Here is a 24,845-nt window from a genome sequence, read left to right as displayed (position 1 = left end):
GCCTACCTGATTTTGAGGCTCAGCCCAGAGGTTTTGACAGTTAGTTGGGTTGGTTCTTTTGGGGGGAGAGACAGAGGAGTGAGAGTGAGTGAGAGACAGGGACAAGACTGAGAGGGAATAGAGTGACAGCGTTTCGAATATATTTTAAAACTTGTTTGTGTTTGAAATAAACTTTAATCTTCATTGTTAACTCTACCTGACTAAGACTCAATACTTCACCAGGGAACCCTGGGTCTTTCCCACAAAATTGGTGGCTGCAGAAGAATAAATTAGTGGTGTACAGGTCAATAGTCCCTGAAACGACCGGGGTCTCTGTACGAACACCACAAGCTTCTAGGTCCAGTTATGAGTGCTGGTGAAGACTTTTAAAGCCCTGTTTAGTCTAGTGCCTCTATACTTCAGGGAGATCTTCCTCCTATATATTCACCCTCGTCTCCAAACTGTGTACAGAGGCTCCAAATTTTGCAATGATTTTTCTGCAGATTTTTTTCCCCCTTTGCCATTTCATAAATTCATTAGTAACAATGAATGGATCCCTACTGCAAGTACATATCAGGCCAACTTGGCAGTTTCAAATATTTTTTTAATACAGTAGCTTTAATTACCGAATACAAGTAACACAAACACACTGTATTAGGGCTACTCTCCAGGGCAGGGGTGGCCACAAATGTGCCTTGCAGATATTGTTGAACAGCAGCTCCCTTCTGCTCCAAGACATCAGAACATTTCCCAATGCAAATCACCATAATTTGCAACAATAACAGCCAGGCATTCACCTTTGTATCTCTGAAGGTGGAGACAGTTTATAATTGTTTCCAGAGAGCAAAAGGCAGAATGAAAGAACACCCATTGCATGTGGTATGTCTGCTCATCTCTCTGTTAACCGCAGCTAATAGCTGTTTGCAGGTTTTGGTTTTCCTTCAAAAATGATTTGGCCAGAGATAGAACAAACAAACTGCATGTTTACACCATGGAAAGCAAAATGTCTCCTGAGCCACATTCAGTTCCTGTCTGTCTCCAGAACTAAGTTTTCAGATGTTCACAAACGTTTCTTGGAATTTCAACATTCACACATGATTCTATTTGCCAAATGTTGCATGGTCACTGTAATATGTTGTCTGTTTTGTATGTGTAAGTTTTACCTCCTTAGAAGTGGGTTTTGTACAAATAAAATACGAGAAAGGAATTGACCAAATAAAATATCCACCCTTCTGTATAATAAAGTAAGTAGAGTATTCGTAGATTCCTAAAGGATTTGTCTCTCAGATCCCTGCAACTTTTTCAGGGCCAGGATGTCCAGTTGGCTTGGAGTACAAGGAGTGCACATCCCCTTGTGCCAAAACCTGCCAGAGTTTGAATATCAATGAAGTGTGCCAAGAAAAATGTGTCGATGGCTGCAGCTGCCCTGGTAATTTATTTACTGATCTGTTTACAGAGCCAATCTTTGAGCAGTAGCATTTCCCATTTCATTTAAAGAAGAAAACTGGTGTCTGTTTTCAAATGTTTAGGAGTATTTGTTTCTCTCTCTTCTCCTTCTCTTTTTCTCTGCCCCCAGATTAGGCCTACAAGCATTTTGTCAAAGAGCTAATACTAAATAAAAAGAAATAAAGGTCTATGTGAGTTCAGCGATGGATGATGATCCATTACTTCTTCCCTTTTGCCTGCAAAGTCTTAAGTTGCTTCTGAATTATTTCTAAGTCATTCCAGCTGTTAGGGAAAGAAAATGAAGACGATATACTGTGAGAGGCTTTTTAATTGAGCCTGGAGATGTAAGAGTATGTATTCTTTTCAGCTAGACATACACTGGGTAGTATACTAGCCCTCTGATTAGAGCTGTTTTCACAGCTCAGCTAAGGCAAACTTTGTTTGCTAAGGGCAGTGGTGTTCAGGGGACCTGTTCCATATTGACTTGTCTGCTGAGGAACCCCTACGAAGCCCCAGTTTATCGCAGAATATTGTAGGAGCACATTAAGGTCAAGAGTGAGCAGAAGGTATATTGGCATCTGCTGGTAGATCTCTGGGTGATTTGCAATAGTTTGGCAATAGTTTCTGACTTGCAGTGGTTCATTCTTTAACATCAGCAGTCAAGGAGCACTTCAGCCCTGTATTTGAGTCTGTTTGAAACTTAAAACCTCTTAGTAGGGCTATGTTTAAAACTTGTTTGAGTCTCTGCCCTGTTTTTGAGTTTGTCTGAAACGTCAAACCTTAATTTTGTATCACTATTATTTCTTATTACTACTGCTTGGTTCTCTTAAATAGGGTTTTCTTTAAAACTTTTTTGAGTTTCTGCCCTGTTTTCTGAGTTTGTTTGAATACTTTAAAACCTCATTTTCTTATCACTACTGCTCAATTCTCTTAAATGTTTAAAACTTGTCATTGAGGTTTTCATACCTTTTTTGTAAACTCGAAGAAGCATTTCTAGCCCTGCTCTTGAGCTTATTTGATATCACTTAAAATCTTACAATTTCTTTATTTCCTTCTGAGGAAACTGATTAGTTCAGTGAAACGAGTTTTGTAGCTGGCATCTCGTTAAGTTTTTGTTTAATTCTGGTTTATTTTTTTATTTTTGTTATTCTATAGTCGATTACTTCTCGTTTCAGGGATTTTCATGGTAATTTCTTTTGTTGAGGGTGAAAGATGCCAGCTGATAAACATTTATGACTTGTGTCAATCTTCTTCCTTAGAATTTAGGGTTAAAATGGTTTTGTGGATACTAACAGTGGTTTTGCTGGCCTCTCTAGAGGGCAAGCTGCTTGATGGAGACCTCTGTGTTGACAGCTCTGACTGCCCCTGCCTACATTCAGGCAAGCGCTACTCTCCCGGCTCTTCTGTCTACCAGGACTGCAACTCATGGTAAATAGGGCAATGGGATCCACAATGGTAATGTTGTCACAGGCGATGAGAACCTGTGTGATTATCCCCATAGACACTTACATTTCTGGCCAATTCACTGGTTATATACCTTGAGGACCAATCTATACATGCAGCCAAATCAAATCCTAATGTTTCTTTGAGATTGTGGTGCTTTAGGTGCACATTTCAGTTCCACAGCACCAAAAACACCAAAGAAGAAAAACTCCACTCAACTGATACATAGAAAGCTTTCAAGTGAGGGAGGAGACATTAGTCTAGCTGTCTCCCATACATGGTATTTTTCTATGTACAAGGAACTTCATTGATAGGGAAACATTCAGACATGTAGCTCCTTGCCTGGAGCATGAATTGGTATGGAATCGATTCTCCTGTATCTCAGTGTGTAAAAGAAGTGCCTAGGCCAGAGCTATAGATGATCCCAAGGAATAAGTTTCAACACACTCATGCATGTGCTTAAGGCCTTGGACACTATTATTATTATTATTATTATTATTATTATTATTATATTTATTTATTTATTATTATTATTTATTATTATTATTTATTATTATTATTATTATTATTATTATTATTATTATTACTTGTATACCACCCTTCATTTGAAGATCATTACATAAAAGATTAAAGTGAACTTTGTTGAATAATAGCATGAAAGGTAAAGGTAAAGGTACCCCTGCCCATACGGGCCAGTCTTGACAGACTCTAGGGTTGTGCGCCCATCTCACTCTATAGGCCAGGGGCCAGCGCTGTCCACAGACACTTCCGGGTCACGTGGCCAGCGTGACAAGCTACATCTGGCGAGCCAGCGCAGCACACGGAAACGCCGTTTACCTTCCCGCCAGTAAGCGGTCCCTATTTATCTACTTGCACCCGGGGGTGCTTTCGAACTGCTAGGTTGGCAGGCGCTGGGACCGAGCAACGGGAGCGCACCCCGCCGCGGGGATTCGAACCGCTGACCTTTCGATCGGCAAGTCCTAGGCACTGAGGCTAGGATGAAAAGTGAGATTTAATTGATTTAAATCAGCAATAAGGATTAGGATCTGGGCTTCCAGAGAAGGGGACAGCCCAGTGCAAAGTACAAAGGGTTCTCATGGCCAGGAGCTGCTATTAGGCGCAGAGAAGTAGGCATGCAGGTACAAGAACAAGCGTCTGTATGGCTTCCCTTACCTTGTGTCAATTGCCCCGTCAAATTCATCTCCTTGACTGCTAAAGAAAAAGACCTTTGGTGATCCCATCACGAATCTCCATGTCATGTGCACTTTAGTATGAATAATGATAGGCTATGTTCAGTTTGCCCATGTATCTAAACAATAATAAAAATTTGCATTTTTCAGTATTTGCAGGCATGGCACCTGGATCTGCAGCAATGAACCTTGCCCAGGTAGGTTGATATTGAATAACCAGTAAGTGAATTTGCACAATCTATTTCAGTCCTAACTCTCAAGTGTCTCACATTGCAAATAGTATCTTGCTCTCTGTTGTAGATTCTTTGAAGGAGGGATACATATTTCTACCCCTTTGGTGAACTCAAATTTTAAACTAGGCCTTTTGTGACGGCGCACTGAAGACCCTTGATAAGTTGATACAAAACACACACACAAAATGCTTAAATTACAATATTTTAATGAGTTTGTTTGTTTGTTATGAGGTGTGCGTCTGAACCCATATGCCTGTCTAACACTCATGTGTATTCCTGCTAGGATCCTTAACTGGAGTTGGAACACATGTCTGTTATGAATATGCGTTTCTGCTCTTAACCTTATGCCCCATTAAAAAGTTCACACGCCTGAGGAACAAAGAAAGTTTGGTTTATTATGCAGAACTGAAAATGCCAGCAATATATTTATTGCAATATTCAAACCAGATTGAGGGACATTGAAAAACAAAACACCAAGTCAGCTGTATATAAAATTTGCTCCTCCAAGTTCTATGGTTTAAATACAACAGATAACAGAGTCACTTACATCTCAAAGTTAATAATTCCAGTCCTTTATGTTAGCCCGATTGAACGTTTTCCTCTCAGCTTTTGTCAAGAGCAGATATTTAAACATACCCAGAAATGATAGATATTGTGGATGTCCTTTGAATGTGTTGAACACTGTAGAACATATTCTTTTCTACTGTCTATTGTACAACCAGCTATACAAATGCTGGTTTGACTACCCCTTTTTGGGTAGTCTAACATCACGGCACAATGAAAATATCAGATTCTATGCGTCTGACATTAACCCAGAAGTAACTGCAAGGGTGGCTGAGTTTTTATCAATAGTATCTCTCAGAGTGGTGAATGACACTATTTAGCAGGAAGAGATCCCAATGATATATAATCCTTGTCATTATATAGTTTACATGGCTGTTTATTTGTATATATTTTAAATGTTTATATATTGATGTTTTATGATGTTTTATCATGGCCTGTGTTTGTAATGCCTACAAAGGCGAAGAAGAAGAAAATGGCAGTGTGTCTTGATGCTTTCAGACAGCAAGGTTACAATAAAAGTGGGCAGCAAATCACATAGCATATACACCTTGATCTTGAGAGTAAAAAGGACCCCAAACTATCCCAGAGACCTAGAAAGTGAGTGTGACGACTTGCCACGGACCCATGCTAAAAAGAAAGCACAAATAAAGGAGTGAATTGGTATATCTGATCTGGAACCCTAAAGGTACCCCTGCCCGTACGGGCCAGTCTTGCCAGACTCTAGGGTTGTGCGCCCAGCTCACTCAAGAGGCCGGGGGCCAGCGCTATCTGGAGACACTTCCGGGTCACGTGGCCAGCGTGACATCGCTGCTCTGGCGAGCCAGAGCCGCACACGGAAACGCCGTTTACCTTCCCACTTGTAAGCGGTCCCTATTTATCTACTTGCACCTGGGGGTGCTTTCGAACTGCTAGGTTGGCAGGCGCTGGGACCGAACGATGGGAGCGCACCCCGCCGTGGGGATTCGAACCGCCGACCTTTCGATCGGCAAGCCCTAGGTGCTGAGGCTTTTACCCACGGCGCCACCCGCGTCGATCTGGAACCCTAATGGAACACAAATGAGTTGCCCGAACCAACCAGAACTATAGATGTCTTGACTTAAAGAATTGATGCTTTTGAATTATGGTGTTGGAGGAGACTCTTAAGAGTCCCATGAACTGCAAGAAGATCAAACCTCTCCATTCTGGGGGAAATCAGCCCTGAGTTCTCACTGGAAGGGCAGATCCTGAAGCTGAGGCTCCAATACTTTGGCCACCTCATGAGAAGAGAAGACTCCCTGGAAAAGACCCTGATGTTGGGAAAGATGGAGGGCACAAGGAGAAGGGGACGACAGAGGACGAGATGGTTGGACAGTGTTCTTGAAGCTACCAACATGCTTTTGACCAAACTGCGGGAGGCAGTGTCACGAAGAGTCGGACATGACTAAAGAACAGCAAAAACATTGCTACTTATCACATCAGAGGTCTTTCACCTCATGATTACTATTGGCACATCCTATTTTATCCTACCATCCCCTTTGATACCAGCTTTCTTAGATCCCAGGCCTAAAAATATTTAAAATTCAGTCCTACAGATCTCAGTGATACTTACTTTTGAGCAGTTATTTTTACAATGGCGACCAGAGAGGAATATGCTTTGAGGCAGACATCTGTCCGGCACAGCCATTTGAATCAGGAGTGCTTCTTTCTTGTTTTAATATGATTGTGAGAACTCTGCTTTAGCTTGAAGTCATGTTGTTTAAAATCAATATTCTGTTGTTGTTTTTTCAGGTGAATGCTCTGTCACTGGCCAATCACATTTCAAGAGCTTTGACAACAAGTATTTCACCTTCAGCGGCATCTGTCATTACTTGTTTGCCAGAGATTGTGCGGAGAACACCTTTTCTGTTTTCATAGAGACTGTCCAGGTAAGAACATCTTCCTTGAGAGGAAAAACAAGGGCTGCCTCTTTCACACCGACCGATTTGACAAAGTGCTTGGGCAAACAACATGTTGCAGAGAGCAAAGCTGAACATGGCAGCCTGAGGTGTTGTGTTATTTTGTTTTGTGTTGTGTTTTTAAATGGCAGTTGAGTTTTCCTTCTTCCCCTCCATAAAGTATCAGGCCATCTTGTGTCCTGACATAATTAGAGTGAGATTTACATTGAGACTATTTGTATAATGACAGCAGCTCACTTGTGTATCAATATACCCCATGGTAGGTTAGGCAAGATGCTAGCTTGCAAAGAATAAAGACTTCCCATGGATGACTTAATTGCAATACCATTTTCACATTTGCAAATGAACTGGGTGTTTTGCTTTAGGATATATGCCAGTGCTATCAGAGGTAAATATGTGTGTCTCTTTTTTGAAACATGGAGCATACCAACACAGTAAATTTATATTGCTTTTATATTACTATAGCTGTTATGGTTCTCCACCCTCAGCTTGGTGCTGATAAATTATCTGTCCCAAACCAAAATTTCAATTTCCTTGGGAGAAGGAACGGCTGCTGAACCAGACATGCCCACTCTCCCTCATGCAAGAGGCGCTTATTATTCCTGCTGCTGACCACTGTGCTGTTATTTGGTCACAATTTTTTTTAAAAAAATATTTTATGTCTTTAGACATTGTGGGGGAATAACTCTACAACAAATTAGTAATGCCCTGTTTTTATCATTATTGATTCTATTGATCTTTCGTGTTTTATTTTCTCTTCTGTAAATTACTTTCTGCTAGTTGCAGGAAGCGACTGTCAAATAAACAAGGCAGAACTTACAAAACATGGGTGCACACAGCAAGAGTTTGTAACAACGGTACTGGCTGTGTACAGATAGCAATTTTAACGTTGGTTCAAGCATTATTTGCATGGTCTCACGGCAACTGACGGACTGAGGCCGCAGCTAGATCAAAATTGCAATGCTAATTTCACACTTGGATTTCTTTTTAGTGTGCTGATGACCCTGATGCGGTGTGTACCCGATCAGCCTCTGTCCAGCTCCTGGAGGAGAACAGCATTATTAAACTGAAACACGGTGGTGTCGTTTCTTTGAACGGGCAGGATGTGCAAATCCCTTTCACGCAAGGTGTGTTCTGTGTCATGTTACTAAGAGTATCTCAGCATAGCTGTCAACTTACAGATTTGAAAATAAGGGACCAGCAGCCTCAAAAATAAGGGATCAGCAGCCAAAATAAGGGATCAACAATTACTTTGATAAAATAGGTAAAGGTAAAGGTAAAGGTACCCCTGCCCGTACGGGCCAGTCTTGCCAGACTCTAGGGTTGTGCGCCCATCTGACTCAAGAGGCCGGGGGCCAGCGCTGTCCGGAGACACTTCCGGGTCATGTGGCCAGCGTGACATCGCTGCTCTGGCGAGCCAGAGCCGCACACGGAAACGCCGTTTACCTTCCCGCTTGTAAGCAGTCCCTATTTATCTACTTGCACCCGGGAGTGCTTTCGAACTGCTAGGTTGGCAGGCGCTGGGACTGAACGACAGGAGCGCACCCCGCCGCAGGGATTCGAACCGCCGACCTTTCGATCGGCAAGCCCTAGGTGCTGAGGCTTTTACCCACAGCGCCACCTGCATGCCACTTTGATAAAATACATGAGTGCAAATGGCTTAAGATACCTATTAGGTCCATAAATTACCATACAGCATATATTCAACACACAAAAACAGCAACAATATGTTGTTGACAAAGGACAGCTGGACATAAAAAGGGCCCCATCACCTTTAGTAGCTTATTTAAGGGACATCATCAATAAGGGACAGCAGCGGGACATGGCGCTGGGATAAGGGACTGTCCCGCCAAATAAGGGATGCTTGACAGCTATGTATCTCAGACTGGGCCAAGGGAGTGGGCTCATATCTCCCCCTCCCCACCCCAGGCAGCTTCTGGCCCACTATTTAACATTAGGAGGTACACAACACACCCTCCTATTGACTCTGGCCAAGCAGTGGGAATAATGATGAGGCTCAATATAAAAATTAAGTCCTCTCTGCAGTCCAGTCTTCTTTTCCCCACTCGGCTACTCATTACTTAACAGAGCATCACAGGGTGGGTGACGAAGAATCATAAGGAGAGCAGGGTTTTGAACCTCCCTATATGGATTTATGTATAAGCTAAACAAGCTACAGCTTAGGGCCCCACTCTCTTGGGCCCCCCCAAAAAAAATTAAAGGAAAAAAAACCTGGACGTACATTTCCAAAATATAAGATAAAAAAACCAAATATAATAAAACCTACATACAGTTAGAGCTTAATAATGTATTTCACTATTAATATACTTCTTAATTGTATTTCAGTTCAACAATTACTTTGATAAAATACATATTTTGTTATGTGCAAATGGCTTTAGATACCTGTTAGGTCCATAAGTTACCGTACAGCATATATTCAACACAAAAAAAGTGACAATGTGTTGTTGACAAAGGACAGTGGGACATATAAAAGGCCCCATTACCTTCAGTAGCTTAAAGGTAAAGGGACCCCTGACCGTTAGGTCCAGTTGCGGACGACTCTGGGGTTGTGGTGCTCATCTCGCTTTATTGGCCGAGGGAGCCGGCGTACAGCTTCCGGGTCATGTGGCCAGCATGACTAAGCCGCTTCAGGCGAACAGAGCAGTGCATGGAAATGCCGTTTACCTTCCCACTGGAGTGGTACCTATTTATCTACTTGTACTTTGACGTGCTTTTGAACTGCTAGGTTGGCAGGAGCAGGGACCGAGCAACGGGAGCTCAGGGCCTCATCAAACCTCAATCCAGCCCCTCCTATTATCCATGTAACAACTGTCCTCCATACTGCTATTAATCTTAGGGGAAAGCAGGGGAAAGAATGGATGTGAAGTCCTTCTGCCCCCTCTCACTCCTGAGAGATCATGTGCAAGAGAATTCAGTTCTTGGTGGGGAAGGTGGCTCACCCACTTTTGTACTGTGTTTCTAGGCACTCCAAAGTGCTGTCCGCGTTGAAGCACTTTCCCTTTTTTATTTTTTTGCCCTTGCACTTTCCCCCAGGAAAACCTGCTCTTTAACACTCAATCAGAGCAAACAGCAATCTTCAGAAAACCCGATTTGCACATTCCCTGGGGTTTGTAGATTATGTAGATAGATCAGAAAATGTGCACAATTCTCTCTTCATGAACAGATTATAGTATCCCAGAACTGCAGAGTTGGAAGGTACCCCAGGGGTCCAACCCCCTGCAATGCAAGAATCTCAACTAAAGCATCCATGACAGTTGGCTACCTAACCTCTGCTTAAAAACCTCCAAGGAAGCAGAGAGTCGACCACCTCTTGTGGGATTCCATTCCACTGTCAAATTGTTCTTACTGTCAGAAAGTTCCTCCTGATGTTGAGTCAAAATCTCCCTTCTGGTAACTTGAAGCTACTGGTTCGAGTCCTACTGTCCAGAGCAGGATAATAATAATAATAATAATAATAATAATAATAATAATAATAATTCATTATTTATACCCCGCTCATCTGGCTGGGCTTCCCCAGTCACTCTGGGCGGCTTCCAAAAAAACATTAAAATACTGTAATACAATAAAGAGGGCTGCCTTCAGATGTCTTCTGAAGGTCTGGTAGTTGTTGTTCTCTTTGACATCTGGTGGGAGGGCGCCACTACCGAGTAGGCCCTCTGCCTGGTTCCCTGTAACTTGGCTTCTCACAGTGAGGGAACCGCTAGAAGACCCTTGGTGCTGGACCTCAGTGTCCGGGTAGAACGATGGGGGTGGAGACGCTCCTTCAGATATACTGGACCAAGGCCGTTTGGCCTCTTGTGACAGCCTCTTCTATGTGACAGCCCTTTAGGTATTTGAAGATGGCTCTCATATCTCCTCTCAGTCTCCTCCTTATCTGGATCATAGTATCGTAGCCCTCCCTGCCTGTGGAGGGAACTTTTCAGTGCTCCATTCCAGAAGAGCACAGCTTTTATTAATTAATTAATTAATTAGTTTAATTTGTATACCCCCCTTCATCTATAGATCTCAGGGTGGTTCACAACACAGAAATGCAAGATAAAAACACAAAATAATTAAAAACAAGGGGGGGGATGCAAACCCATACTCCTACCCCTTCATAGCTACTTGCTATGTGAGCCTCATAAGGCGTCGCTTGGCTCTACACCTTCAGCAGACAATTTAGATCTGTCTAGATTTCCTGTATTACATTCACATTTTCTGTTGCTCATCTCTATGTATCAGTAATTAGCGGTTGTTTTTCCCAGGTGCTCTTCGTATTCAGCACACCGTAATGTCTGCAGTTCGTCTGAGCTATAAAGAGAATATACAGATTGACTGGGATGGGCACGGAACTCTTTCGATGAAGGTATGATTCACACACAAACGCACACACACAAATATATATCTGTATTTAAATTGATCCCCCCCCCCTAAGAAAATATGGTTGTCATGTGCTAGAAATTCTAGATATACTCTACATGTGAGTAGAAGAGATTGCGTTGCAAACAATAGGTGCAGCTGACTTTTAACCCCAGTTGGCAGACCAGCAAGAATTTCCGCTCTCGGGTCCACTGACCAGGCTCCACACCACTTGCTACCCATGATTGGGCTATTTAAACTTTGGACTCGACATGCTAACCTGCCCTGCAATGTGGCCAGCTGGCGAATTTATAACAGCCAGCTGCTGGGATGTGACTCCTTGCTACCCTGGGAATGGAGGGCAGCTTGCGAGGGGCTGCAGCCACCCTCCAGACAGATTGCAGATTGCCTCTTTGTGGGAATGTTCAGAGTGCCAGGAGAGGATATATTGTTTATTACTATTCTTCCTAACTTGCGCTCGCAAGTTCCTTTACTTAGCAGAGTTGCATTCCCCTTTTACATGCACAGCAGATAGCTGGTTGCAGGCTCGTGTGAGCCTCTCACTATTATACAATGCAGTTTGTCTCAGACTGAATTGTACATTCCTGGTAAATTCCCTTGAATTCCTCTTAAAAGAATAAAGACGCCACAATCTTATTCAAAGTCAATCTAAGAAGTTTACTCACATCAGTTCACAGTTGGATTCCTGAAGACAGACTTAGTTACAAATATGTACATGTGGATCTACCCCATATGGGGGAATAATCCCAGTGCTTCTGCTAGCTGAGAGCTAGTAGAGCAGTCCTAGCTAGAAGCTGGTCAAACGAAGAAGGAAGTCAAAAAGAGAGGAGGGTGTGCTGTGTGACTCGTCCTTCTGTTACCTGGACAGGTTAGGTCACGCCCACCTTCTATCACATGCAAAAGGAAGGATGCTCCAGCCAGGAGGAACAGGAAATTTCGACTGGCTGGACCAAACATTCCCTTGCATGTCTTCTCTAACATTTCAAGGTATGTTGTACTTGACTTGCCTCTCATGGATCACATCCCACAATCTTGGTCTAATCCAAACTATTTCCTGTCTTCTTAAACAAGGATCACTTAATACTCAGGATAACACAGTTTTGACTCTTAAGGCAGCCTGAGGACATCGTCTTTCCTTGAGATTTAAGACACATGAAGATTTTGATTAATATATAAAATTAGATCATGTAAGAGCAAAGCCATGATTGACCTTTTCCTGCTTTTCTGGCTAAACTTACTCAGGCCTCAGACTACGCCAGCTGTGTCTTCTCAACTTTGAATGTAGTCGCGATAGTGATAAAAGCTAAATAACATTTCCAGTGCCTTTTTAAATTGTCATGTTCCTTTTCATCTGCTCCATAAAGGTCAACATTGTTGCTTTTGGAGCAATCAAGAATAATTTCACGCACACAAACGCACAAATGTTTGTGTGTCGTTGCCAAATGTTTTAGACAACTGGGGGAAGTGATTTACTTTCACTCCCAGTGACCTGGGCAGACACTTCTGAGAAATATAATGAACTCTGGGTTTTCCTGCTTTAGTCCTGAGGAACAACATCCATTTCCTACTTAGGACTTAACTGGAAAATTAGAAAAATAGATTCTAAAGCTGAAAACTTTTTAAAGGTTATATTGATTTTAGGAAAATTTCAGTTTTCTTTGGTTTGGCTGGATTACATCATTATGTCCCCAAAATATTTCAGACAGACAGCTGGCATGCAACATAAACTATTTTAAATATTTAAGTCCCATGGATTTTGGCACATTTTTAAATCTCCCCTTGAAATCAGTAGGATTTGAAAGTGTTAAACTTTGGCTGAATTGCACTCTGACAATGCAATGTTATGCATATCAGTTCAGAAGGAAGGCATACTGAATTCATTGGAGCTTACTTCTGAGTAAGTGTGTAAAGCATTGCAGCCTAGGGGGCGTATTGTTTGGAAACTTTTTGCAACGCATGTTGGTGCCATAGTATGCGCTAGAGCACACACACTTCTGTGCCTTTTGCACGTTCTGTGCGATGAGAGGACTATTGCCTTCTGTTGATGGGAACAGAGTGTGGGCATCCACTGCGGCCCTGCTATAGCAAATTCTTCAGGCACGTTGAAGATAAACTATTTTAACTGGGAATTTTCCTGCTTAGATCCATAGCTATTATGCTTCCCTGGATCTCAGATATAATGCATTTTAGGTATAAACTGCCATATTAAATATGTTTATTGGAAGAGTGATATTGCTATAAAACAGGAGATAAATATTGATAATCATCTGGCTCTTTCTTTATCCAAGATTCCTAATACTGTTTGGCAGATGCAGAATGCTTATATGGGCAAAACAATCATTCTGTGCCACCATTTTGTCAGTTGTGATCCTGAAGATCACAGATCTGTCCTCTGTATGAGGACAGAAACTATTATGTTTGTTAAGTTGTGGGTGAACATATTAGACGACACAGCGATTCTTCAAACAGCTCTTCTTTATTCAGAGGCTACAACAGAACTGAACTGAAGGGCTCAGTCAGCCTGCTTATATAGAGCTCCAGTACCTTGTTACTGTAACAACTTTCTAAAACTATCCAATCACTGAACGTCACTTTTGATCCTTCATTTGCATAACTATCTACAGTATCCATCCAATTACTGAATGTCACTTTCGATCCTTCATTTGCATAACTATCTACAGTATCCCCCTGCTGGCCCAGGGTGAGAACTTCAGTACATAACACCGTTAATCCAACACAAAGTTTAATGTGTACTTATATACACTTAAATTTCCTTAAGTAAAATTTACTTGGGTAAGGGGATCATTCCCAGTTTGTTTTATATACAGCACTTTTATATTTAGCACAATTTGTATAAGGTTCATTCAACAGAAGTCCTATAAGCAGCTGACTGGAGACAAAAAATAAATAAATGAAATGTGTAAATACTGAATTTAACTCCTATGCTTCTTCAGTTACCCTCAGAATTCACGGAACGAACTTGTGGTCTGTGTGGCAACTACAATGGCAACCAAGGAGATGATTTCCTGACACCTTCTGGCCTGGTGGAAACCCTTGTGGAAGACTTTGGGAATTCCTGGAAGCTCAAAGAAGATTGTCAAGATTTGCAGAAGCAAGATAGCAACACCTGCAGTCTCAACCCGCGCTTAGGTACCGGCCCTTGCAATGAAGCCAGGGTTGGCTTGTGGTGAAAGATAGCAGCGTGTTTATCTTCTCTCAGCATAGTGTCTTCCATTGCAGACAAGTCCACGAGGAAAGGGCTCCCTGAAGTGGAAAAAAGAGAGAATCAGCATTTTATCTCTGAACTGTCATGCTCAGAGCTTGACCAAAAAAGGGAGAAAAGGCAGACCACCGCTGCCACCTGGGCACGTGCCCCTTTTGCCTTGATCCACCGTTTGTGTGTTTTTCTTCCTCTGGTCTGGATGCTATAATAATAATAATAATAATAATAATAATAATAATAATAATAATAATAATTTATTATTTATACCCCGCCCATCTGCCTAGGTTTCCTGAGCCACTCTGGGCAGCTCCCAATAGAATATTAAAAGCACAATAAAACATCAAACATGAAAAACTTCCCTAAACAGGGCTGCTTTCAGATGTCTTCTGAAAGTCAGATAGTTGTTTATTTCCTTGACATCTGATGGGAGGGTGCCACTACCGAGAAGGCCCTCTGCCTGGTTCCCTGTAACCTCACTTCTCGCAGTGAGGGAATCGCCAGAAGGCCCTCGGAGCTGGAACTCAGTTTCCGGGCTGAACGATGGGAATGGAGAAGCTCCTTTAGGTATATACTATCGGCTAAGCCACAGTTTGGCTTACTGTGTTGTCCAAACCCTGGCTCTTGGTTTGTCTGACAAACAGGTTTGGCCTGGTGTTACACGCTAACTGGGTCAATGTGTTTTTGATGGCTTATGGTGGCTCCTATTTCTTTCTACAGCTGATAACTGCTCATCTAACATTTTGAAATTGTTTTCATTTCAGCCAAGTACGCTGAAGGCTCATGCTCAGTTCTGTTATCCCCGTTGTTTGAACCTTGCCACCGCAAAGTCAGCCCTTCTCCGTACCTCAAGAATTGCCGCTATGATGTCTGTTCTTGTTCCGACGGAAAAGACTGTCTGTGTACCGCCGTCTCTGCTTATGCGATGGCCTGCGCTCGCAAAGGAGTTCTCATCAGCTGGAGGAAGCCAGATTTTTGCGGTATGTGCGCTTTGCCGAAATGTTAGTAATATAAAACACGGCATGATGTTTCATGTACTTTAGTGTGCATTGTGGGCATGTGAACATATATTTTAATGTGCACGGTGGGTGTGCAATTACGCATGGCTGACACGCCCTTTCCCACTTCAAATGGCAAAACCAGGGCCTTCAGCATCAGACGTGGCCCAGAACTATGCAAAGCCACAGCAAGGCTTCATAGTTTTGTGCTCAGTTAGTGAAACAGTAGAGGAGGAAAAAAAATATATCCTCCTTTGAAATTATGCAGGCCTGGAGACTGTGTGAGAGGTTGGCGATAATGAACCTCTTCTTGGCAGCAGCACTATGCTAGAATGATGCAGCGATCATAAAAGGAACGAGGGGAAGGAATGGGAAAGGACTGCAAATGGTAAAATGATACAATTGGAACACATTCAATTGCCACAATTAATCCTTGATATGTGGTGCAGTTCGTTCTTCCTTTCTCTTGTCCGTTATGTGCATTTACACCTTGCACAAATGCTGATTTTCTGTGGCTGCAGATCCATTAAAAGCCTCATTACGTGATCCTGGTTCTCCAGATACCTCTTATGGCGCAACGAAAAAACGTTTGCTCATTTAGATGGATTGAGATTGCAACTGGCAGTTTTGCATAATTACTGCTAATGGAGTACTGGAGTATTGGGCAGCTTCCTGCTCAGGGACTGAGGATCATATTTCATAATATGTTTATCCTGTGGTTTCCCCACGAGCACAGTACTTTCCTTTCACAAATAGCCAGTGCAGGGTGCCTGGTCCAGATTGGGAACCTGCCACAGGGCTTGGGGGCTTGTGCGAGGGGAAGTCCTGATTCAGATTGCCCCTGTGGTGTCTGCTGTTTGCATAGGGGAAAATTTTTTCATTGGGGCTGTTATGTACTGAAGTTCTCACCCTGGGCCAGCAGGGGGATACTGTAGATAGTTATGCAAATGAAGGCTCGAAAGTGACGTTCAGTGATTGGGTAGTTTGTATGCAAATGAAGGATCGAAAGTGACATTCAGTGATTGGATAGTTTTAGAAAGTTGCTGCAGTAACGTTGTACTGGAGCTCTATATAAGCAGGCTGACTGAGCCCTTCAGTTCAGTTCTGTTCTGGCCTCTGAATAAACAAGAGCTGTTTGAAGAATCGCTGTGTCGTCTGATATGTTCACCCACAACTTAACAGGGGCAAAGAGGAGTTTGCTTCTTATGCAAATAGGAGGCAGGGCCCCCCCTCATCCAGATCAGGATTACAGTGGGGGATTAAATTGGGCTGGAGCCCCCTGCTGACATCCCACCCACGGTGCGATCTGGATTGGGACCTGCGCACAGGCTGTTAGTGAAATAAGAATCTTGTGCTTCCACGGCCGGTTAAAATGACTTGAAAGAACTAGTTTTGGTCCTTGGGATTCTAGGTGATGTATGAATGATTGTTTTGTTTTCTAGAAGCTCAGAGGTGAGGCGGTGGAGCTGAGCTTGTGCCAATATTGTTCTGTCCGCTGTGGACTGTGAGCAAATAAATTTTGTGGGGATTGAAGTACTACAAAGCCCTGCAGAAACCTGTCAGACAAGAGAAGCACAAACCTTTGTGCAATTGTGGGCAGCATGCCAAGGGTGGCATTAAAGGTGTGGCGCTGGTGGTTCAGGAATCAGGAAGTGGGGAATATCACGTTCCTTCGGTATTGAAATATATTTCCCCTATTCTAATTTTGTGTCCCCATTTTGTATTTTTAAGTTGTGAACCAGCCTGTGATCTTCAAATGAAGAACAGCGTACAAATAAAATAGATAAAAATAATAGACGTTACTTTGATTTTGTGGCCAGCAGCAACATCTGTTTGCTTTTTTAAATGATACCAAATGTGGATTTGTGTGATATTTTAGTCAGGATCATGGCTTTGGCAGCAGGGAACAAGCCTTCCCTCCTTGCGGTCACAATTAAAACCTCGCACATACTGTTATTTTGTTTATTTATAAAATAAATAATGTATTATTAATATTTGTGGCTGGCTGTTCGTCATGAAATTAAAGTAATACCTAGTTTGGCCTTCTGGCTAGCTTATGGAAAGAGAATAAAAGCTGCTCTGGAAAAGAAAAAGCACTTTATATGCGTTGTTTATGCATTCTAACACTGTGACACCAGATGGCGCTGTGCAGATCCATTTTGCTAAGCCAATTTCTCATACAAAGTTTGCAATGCGTTGAACTGAAATGCTTCTCTGATGTGTCTAGACCCAGCCTTGGTGCCATATAATGTTGGGTGCATAACAAGAAGAATTGGTGTTTTGCTGGACTGCATTTTTCTGTGGTCATTTTGTACGCACAATAACTTTCTAGCTATAATAATAATAATAATAATAATAATAATAATAATAATAATAATTTATTATTTATACCCCGCCCATCTGGCTGGGTTTCCCCAGCCACTCTGGGAGGCTTCCAACAATACACTAAAATACAATAACCTATTAAACATTAAAAGCTTCCCTAAACAGGGCTGCCTTCAGATGTCTTCTAAAAGTTTGGTAGTTATTTTTCTTTTTGACATCTGGTGGGAGGGTGTTCCACAGGGCAGGTGCCACTACCGAGAAGGCCCTCTGCCTGGTTCCCTGTAACTTGGCTTCTCACAGTGAGGGAACCGCCAGAAGGCCCTCAGCGCTGGACCTCAGTGTCTGGGCAGAATGATGGGGGTGGAGACGCTCCTTCAGGTATGCAGGACCGAGGCCTTTTAGGGCTTTAAAGGTCAGCACCAACACTTTGAATTGTGCTCGGAAACGTACTGGGAGCCAATGCAGATCTCTCAGGACCAGTGTTATGTGGTCCCGGCGGTCACTCCCAGTCACCAGTCTAGCTGCCGCATTCTGGATTAATTGCAGTTTCCGAGTCACCTTCAAAGGTAGCCCCACATAGAGCGCATTGCAGTAGTCCAAGCGAGAGAAAACTCACTCTGGCGAGACAGTCCGCGGGCAGGTAGGGTCTTAGCCTGCATACCAGGTGGAGCTGGTAAACAGCTGCCCTGGACACAGAATTGACCTGCGCCTCCATGGACAGCTGTGAGTCCAAAATGACTCCCAGGCTGCGCACCTGGTCCTTCAGAGGCACAGTTACCCCATTCAGGACCAGGGAGTCCTCCATACCTGCCTGCCTCCTGTCCCCCCAAAACAGTACTTCTCTCTTGTCAGGATGCAACCTCAGTCTATGATTTGTGTACTTATTTTCACACAGTGAACTGCACTTGAATAACCCCAATCCCACCAAATGGAACATTCAGACATGAATGCTGACCCAGCAAGGATTGACTAATCTCTGCTTTTGCTAGGACTGCAAGAATTTGGCTGGGGAGGAAGGAGAGGGGAATCCAGCTGGTAGGGTACAGGGTTCATACCTGTGGTCTTGCGTTTAGCATCTTCAATCTTCAGTTATGTAGGTAAATGTAAGTAAATGTGCCGTTGTCACCCAGGGCCAGTTAATCTGACCTGGTGGCCCTAGAGTATGGTCTGAAGATTGAGGCTACCATTTTGCTGCAGCTAAACAGGCCTGACTCAAATCTGTATGCCACCTTGCGTTCCACAAAGAGAGTTTCAATTCTATTAATGTTATTTCCCCCTAGTTTTGTGATTATAAACTGCCTTGAGTCCCATCAGGGGGGATAAACCAGAGTGTAAATAAATTAAAAACAATAACAAAATAGTATGGATTTCCCCAAAATATTGTGTGGAGAGGATCTATGCTGCAGTGGCTTTTGAGCTCAGAAGTGATAATTATTTGGAATGTCTTTCCTTAAAGACATTCCAAATAATTATTTTAATGCTGGGGAAATCACTGCACCTTTTTGCAGTGATTTCCCCAGCATTAAAAACCTCCAAAGTTCGACATTTGGAAATTGTTTCTCCATCTTGTCCCCACTGGGATGTGTGTTCTGCAGTGTGCTTGAGAATAGGTCAGAGGCACCTACAGGATCTTACCTCTGGCATGTCTAGTGGTGAGGGGCAACTCTGACAAAAGAGGGCCAATTCTTCTCTCTCGCCTTCCCAAATAGCATTCCTGTTATATCAGGAACTGTAAAATAATAATTTTTAAAAATCTACAATACATTTCTTCGCTCTTTTACTCTGTTCTACAGCTTTGAGTTGTCCAGAAGGTCAGATTTACCAGCAGTGTGGAAGTCCATGCAATCAGACTTGCCGATCCTTGTCCTATCCAGATACAAACTGCAATGAGTTTTGCATGGAAGGTTGCTACTGCCCTGCTGGATTATTCCTTGACCAGCAGGGAGACTGTGTGCAAAAGTCCCAGTGTTCTTGTTACTACGATGGCGAGATCTTCCAGCCAGACGACGTCTTCTCCGACCATCACACCATGTGGTGAGTGCATGGCTCGGGTCTCCTTGCATGTGCGTGGCTGTGTCTAAATCTAGGTCTGGAAGGTGAGGAGAACAGTAAGCAGGGCCAGGCCGGGATACAGTGGTACCTTGGTTTTCAAGCAGCTTCGTTCACGAACAACTTGGGACCCTGTGTGGTGTAGTGGTTAAGAGCGGCAGTCTTGTAATCTGGTGAACCGGGTTCGCGTCTCCGCTCCTCCACATGCAGCTGCTGGGTGACCTTGGGCCAGTCACACTTCTCTGAAGTCTCTCAGCCCCACTCACCTCACAGAGTGTTTGTTGTGGGGGAGGAAGGGAAAGGAGATTGTTAGCTGCTTTGAGACTCCTTCGGGTAGTGATAAAGCAGGATATCAAATCCAAACTCTTCTTCAAATGCTGCAAAACCGGAAGTAGGTGTTCCAGTTTTCGAACTTTTTTCGGAAGCCAAATATGCTCCGTCTTGTGTCCCCCTGTGTTTCCTGTTGCACTGCTACTTTGCGTCCCGCCGCTGTAATTCAAGCCTTCTGTTTCTGATTGCAGTGTTCTGAGGTGATATTTGGAACTTATACAGTGGTGCCTCGCAAGACGAAAAGAATCCGTTCCGCGATTCTCTTCGTCTAGCAGTTTTTTTGTCTTGCAAAGCAACCCTATTAGCAGCTAAGCGGATTAGCGCTATTAGCGGTTTAGCGGCTTTGAAAAAGGGGGGGAGGGGGGAAATCGCAAGACTCGCAAGACGTTTTTGTCTTGCGAAGCAAGCCCATAGGGAAAATCGTCTTGCGAAGCAGCTCAGAAACGGAAAACCCTTTCGTCTAGCGGGTTTTCCGTCTTGCGAGGCATTCGTCTTGCGGGACACCACTGTATTTGATGCTTTTGTTTTTGCTATTTATTTTGCGTTTTTTGTTTTGAGGCTTTTTCAGTTAATTTGTTTTTGTGACTGTGTGGAACCCAGTTGAGCTACTGATTGATTGATTGATTGATTGATTGATCAATTGATTGATTGTGTGACTGTGGAAATGGATAAAAGCCCCCCATCCAAACATCAGTGCAGGTAAGAATATATATATATATATATATTATCATCTACAATACTGTTGTATTTATTTTATAGTACAGTAGCAGTTCGAAAGCATGTCAAAGTGGAAGTAAATAAATAGGTACCGCTCCGGTGGGAAGGTAAACGGAGTTTCCGTGTGCTGCTCTGGTTTTGCCAGAAGTGGCTTAGTCATGCTGGCCACATGACCCGGAAGCTGTACGCCGGCTCCCTCGGCCAATAAAGCGAGATGAGCACCGCAACCCCAGAGTTGTCTGCGACTGGACCTAACGGTCAGGGTTCCCTTTACCTTTACCTTGATTATTGCTTTCATTTTATGGGTCAATGGTCTCGTTAGATAGTAAAATTCATGTTAAATTGCTGTTTTAGGGGTTGTCTTTTTAAAAGTTTGGGACAGATTAATCCGTTTTGCATTACTTTTTATGGGAACATAAAAAGTGTGGTGGAGTCTCCTTCTTTGGAGGTCTTTAAGCAGAGGCTTGACAACCATATGTCAGGAGTGCTCTGATGGTGTTTCCTGCTTGGCAGGGGGTTGGACTCGATGGCCCTTGTGGTCTCTTCCAACTCTATGATTCTATGATTCTATGATTCTATGCACCTTGGTTTTGGAATGCTTTGGTTTTCGAACAGACTTCCGGAACGGATTACGTTTGAGAACCAAGGTACCACTGTATTTTGCTGCTTGAAGAGAAACAGAACATGGCCCTACAACCACTTTTTTGTTGTTTTTTGCCTCTGGAGATTGCAGTTAACACCAGTCAGGTAGCCATGTGGCTACTGGCTGCTGCGGCAAAGCATAGTATGTAAGCCGTCCCTCAGTTTATTGCAAGGGAGCCACTGCTTCTCTCTTTCTTCTAGCTATTGTGAAAACGGCTTCATGCATTGTAGCTCAAACAGACTTCCAGGGGCTTTCCTGCCAGACGTTTTCTTTCAACATCGTCCTTCTGCCAGAGGTTAGTATTCTTTCTTTTCTCTTAGCAAAATGAGTTCGAATAATTAACATTTCTTTTCTTTCTTTTTAAATTTTTATTAAATTTTATTAGATGTTACCAAAAAAGAAAAAAAAGGAAAAAAAAGAAATAGAAACAATACATAACCATACATAACAACATTTTTCTACGCAATTTTCCAGAATGCAGACTAGAAAAGAAGAAAGACAAAAGATAAAAGAAAGGAACAAGAAAAAGAATGAAGAGAAAAAATACTTTTCATAATCAATAATTCCAAATTCATACTTCAAACATTACAATATATAAATCCTAGTTAAAATATTATAAAAGACTTCCACCCCATTCACCACACGTCTCTTGGTTATCTAATTCACCATTACATCCGTTCTTCAGCCACTTCCTCTTTCTAATCTTTCTATTCTCTGTATTCTTCACAAGAATACAGATCCCTGTTTGTGTAAATATTCATTTAAGCATTCCCATTGTTTCTGTACCATAGTTTTGGATTTATGCCTTATTATATCCGTCAGTTTTGCTATCTCCAGATACTCACATAGTTTACTTAACCATTCCCTTTTTGTTGGGATGTTATTTCCTTTCCAGTAACTAGCCACCAACGTTCTCGCTGCTGTTGTTGTGTATATATATATAATTTCTTTATTATTCCATCCGTTCCTCTGCTTAACGCTTCATTGTTATAACTTTCTGGACAGGGATACAATAGGGTACGGAGAATGAGCGATGAAGTTTGACCTCCTTTGGAACATTGTAATGATTTGCTGTTGGGAATGAATGCTAATTCTCGTGTTTTAATGTTATTTCTTAAAGCAAAACGAAGTTTGGCCTGCAGGCACCCAATGACCATGTTTGTATGTCCTGCAAATGACCCAAGAGCTAAAGGAATTGAATGCATGAAGACGTGCCAAACCTATGAATTGGGCTGTTTCAGCCAAGGATGTACATCCGGCTGCCTCTGTCCCACTGGATGGGTAAGAATCATACAATCATAGAGTCGGAAGGGACCCTAAGGGTCATCTAGTCCAACCCCCTGCAAGGCAGGAATCTACAGCTGTCCCATCTGGGGAATCGAACCTGCAACCTTGATGTTACCAGCACCACACTCCTGGATTTCACTTCTGGGTTGGTGGCAACAGTGGTGGTGATTGGAGATTCACCTGTGAAGGTGCCCCTTGGATTCTGCTGCCTGAGGCAGCTGCCAAAGTCTGCCTCACGGATGGGCCGGCCCTGGTAGTGGTCACAAATGTAGAAATGTAGAAAAATGCAAACACAACACACTGGCTATTAACTGTTAGTAAATATATAATCGATATGATGTCATTCAAAATATACAAATAAGCTACTTCAAAATAATACAGTGGTACCCCGGGTTACATCCGCTTCAGGTTACAGACGCTTCAGGTTACAGACTCCGCTAACCCAGAAATAGTACCTCGGGTTAAGAACTTTGCTTCAGGATGAGAACAGAAATCGTGCTCCGGCGGCGCGGCGGCACCGTGAGGCCCCATTAGCTAAAGTGGTGCCTCAGGTTAAGAACAATTTCAGGTTAAGAATAGACCTCCAGAAAGAATTAAGTTATTGACCCGAGGTACCACTGTATATGTATCATACAACACATCTCACAAAATATACAAGTAACTGCAAGTTGTTATATGTATCAGAGTCAAACAAAGATTGAAACAACCAACGAATAGCCAGTGAGTGGTGAATTCTAACGACTTTATTCCGAAACAGTTGACCTATTCCTTTTGAGACTTCGGAGAGACGTCTTCCTTTGAGACTTTTTTAGACGTCTTCCTTTGAGAGGCGGTTTGGCGTTCCTCGCTATTCACTGGTTGTTTCAATCTTTGTTTGACTCTGATACATATAACAACTTGCAGTTACTTGTATATTTTGTGAGATGTGTTGTATGATATATATATTATTTTGAAGTGGCTTATTCATATGTTTTGAATGACATCATACCGACTATATATTTACTAGCAGTTATTAGCCAGCGTATTGCGTTTGCATTTTTGTAGATTGTCACATTTGGCAACACAGGGGTTTGTGTTTGTTCAGTCACAAATGTAGAGCAGATGAAACAAGACCTTCACATTGTTCAGGCTTTCACCTGAGGGCATAAGAGTTTGTGGAGCAAGGACACTGGAAGACATCATATTTTTCCTCCCTCTGCATATTCAGTACACATTGTCTGGACATTGTCTGAATATTCTCTGGACAGGCTAGTTTTTCAGTCATAATAAATTATTTTCTCAACACAGTTTTTCAGTCTAACCTACTTCACAGACTTGTGGAGGGAATTAAATGGAGACGATCAACAGAACACTGTCCTAACTAAGCACTTTGGAGAAAAGACAGGATTCAAATGTAATAATGATTACAACCTCTTTACTGAGGAAAATATTTGTTTTGCACATTTTTGGGAAAACTCTCACTTTTGATTGACTTTTTCTAAAAACAACAACAACAAAAAACAAGGGAAAAGCCCTTTTGTTACAATGTAGGAAACAAAATGTTTCCTGTATGTCGATTGTAGAAAGGCAGTAATGCCAGGCTACAGATATAGGAAAAAATATATCAGAAAGTATATATTCGCACATGAAAGCATCCTCCATAATTGTTCTTTTCCTGTGAAAAGAAGTTGTCTCTTTGGTTACTTGCAGATTATTTACTCAGTTCAAGTCTTAGCTCCTGCGTCAAAGTTGGGAAAGCCATCTAGATTTAACCACTCATTTATTTTAATCATCTATCCTGTAAATCTTCATTTTGAATGTGTCGTTGCCATACTCCCAGCCAAAGCTGCTTTTAATCGGCTGGGTATAACATTTTCCCGTTTGACAAAGCAGGAAGGGTATTTTGTAGGGCACTAGATGGCACTGTTGCTCAACGCTTCTTCTCAACTAAGAAGTTGATGCCTAAACAGCTAAAGAGTTCCTCTGCCTTCAATGTTTGCGCAGAAAACTAGAGTTTTGGGATCTGCAGCTTTTTGTGCCCCTGCATGGCAGGCTAGATCTGCTCAAATTCTGCCTTTTATGAGAAAGAAGGCGAAGCCCCATAAGTTGGAAAAGCAGGGAAAGGAAG

At 42.5% G+C, this 24,845-nt stretch overlaps 1 protein-coding gene across 2 annotated transcripts in view; it reads left to right on the top strand.

Annotated features, from left to right (window-relative positions):
- Positions 1–24,845, top strand: part of VWF (von Willebrand factor) — a 154,252-nt gene that overhangs the window by 23,854 nt on the left and 105,553 nt on the right. For both annotated transcript variants that reach the window (XM_077930743.1, XM_077930742.1), the window contains exons 8-18: positions 1,286–1,408; positions 2,742–2,853; positions 4,209–4,255; positions 6,623–6,759; positions 7,781–7,916; positions 11,055–11,155; positions 14,124–14,319; positions 15,154–15,369; positions 19,506–19,746; positions 21,652–21,746; positions 22,572–22,732. In XM_077930743.1, the coding sequence (XP_077786869.1) occupies positions 1,286–1,408; positions 2,742–2,853; positions 4,209–4,255; positions 6,623–6,759; positions 7,781–7,916; positions 11,055–11,155; positions 14,124–14,319; positions 15,154–15,369; positions 19,506–19,746; positions 21,652–21,746; positions 22,572–22,732 (1,565 nt within the window). The remainder of the gene's footprint in view (positions 1–1,285; positions 1,409–2,741; positions 2,854–4,208; positions 4,256–6,622; positions 6,760–7,780; positions 7,917–11,054; positions 11,156–14,123; positions 14,320–15,153; positions 15,370–19,505; positions 19,747–21,651; positions 21,747–22,571; positions 22,733–24,845) is intronic.

This window comes from Podarcis muralis, chromosome 6 (assembly GCF_964188315.1).
Source record: "Podarcis muralis chromosome 6, rPodMur119.hap1.1, whole genome shotgun sequence".
Lineage (NCBI taxonomy): Eukaryota > Metazoa > Chordata > Lepidosauria > Squamata > Lacertidae > Podarcis > Podarcis muralis.
This window is presented reverse-complemented; position numbering and strand designations above follow the sequence as displayed.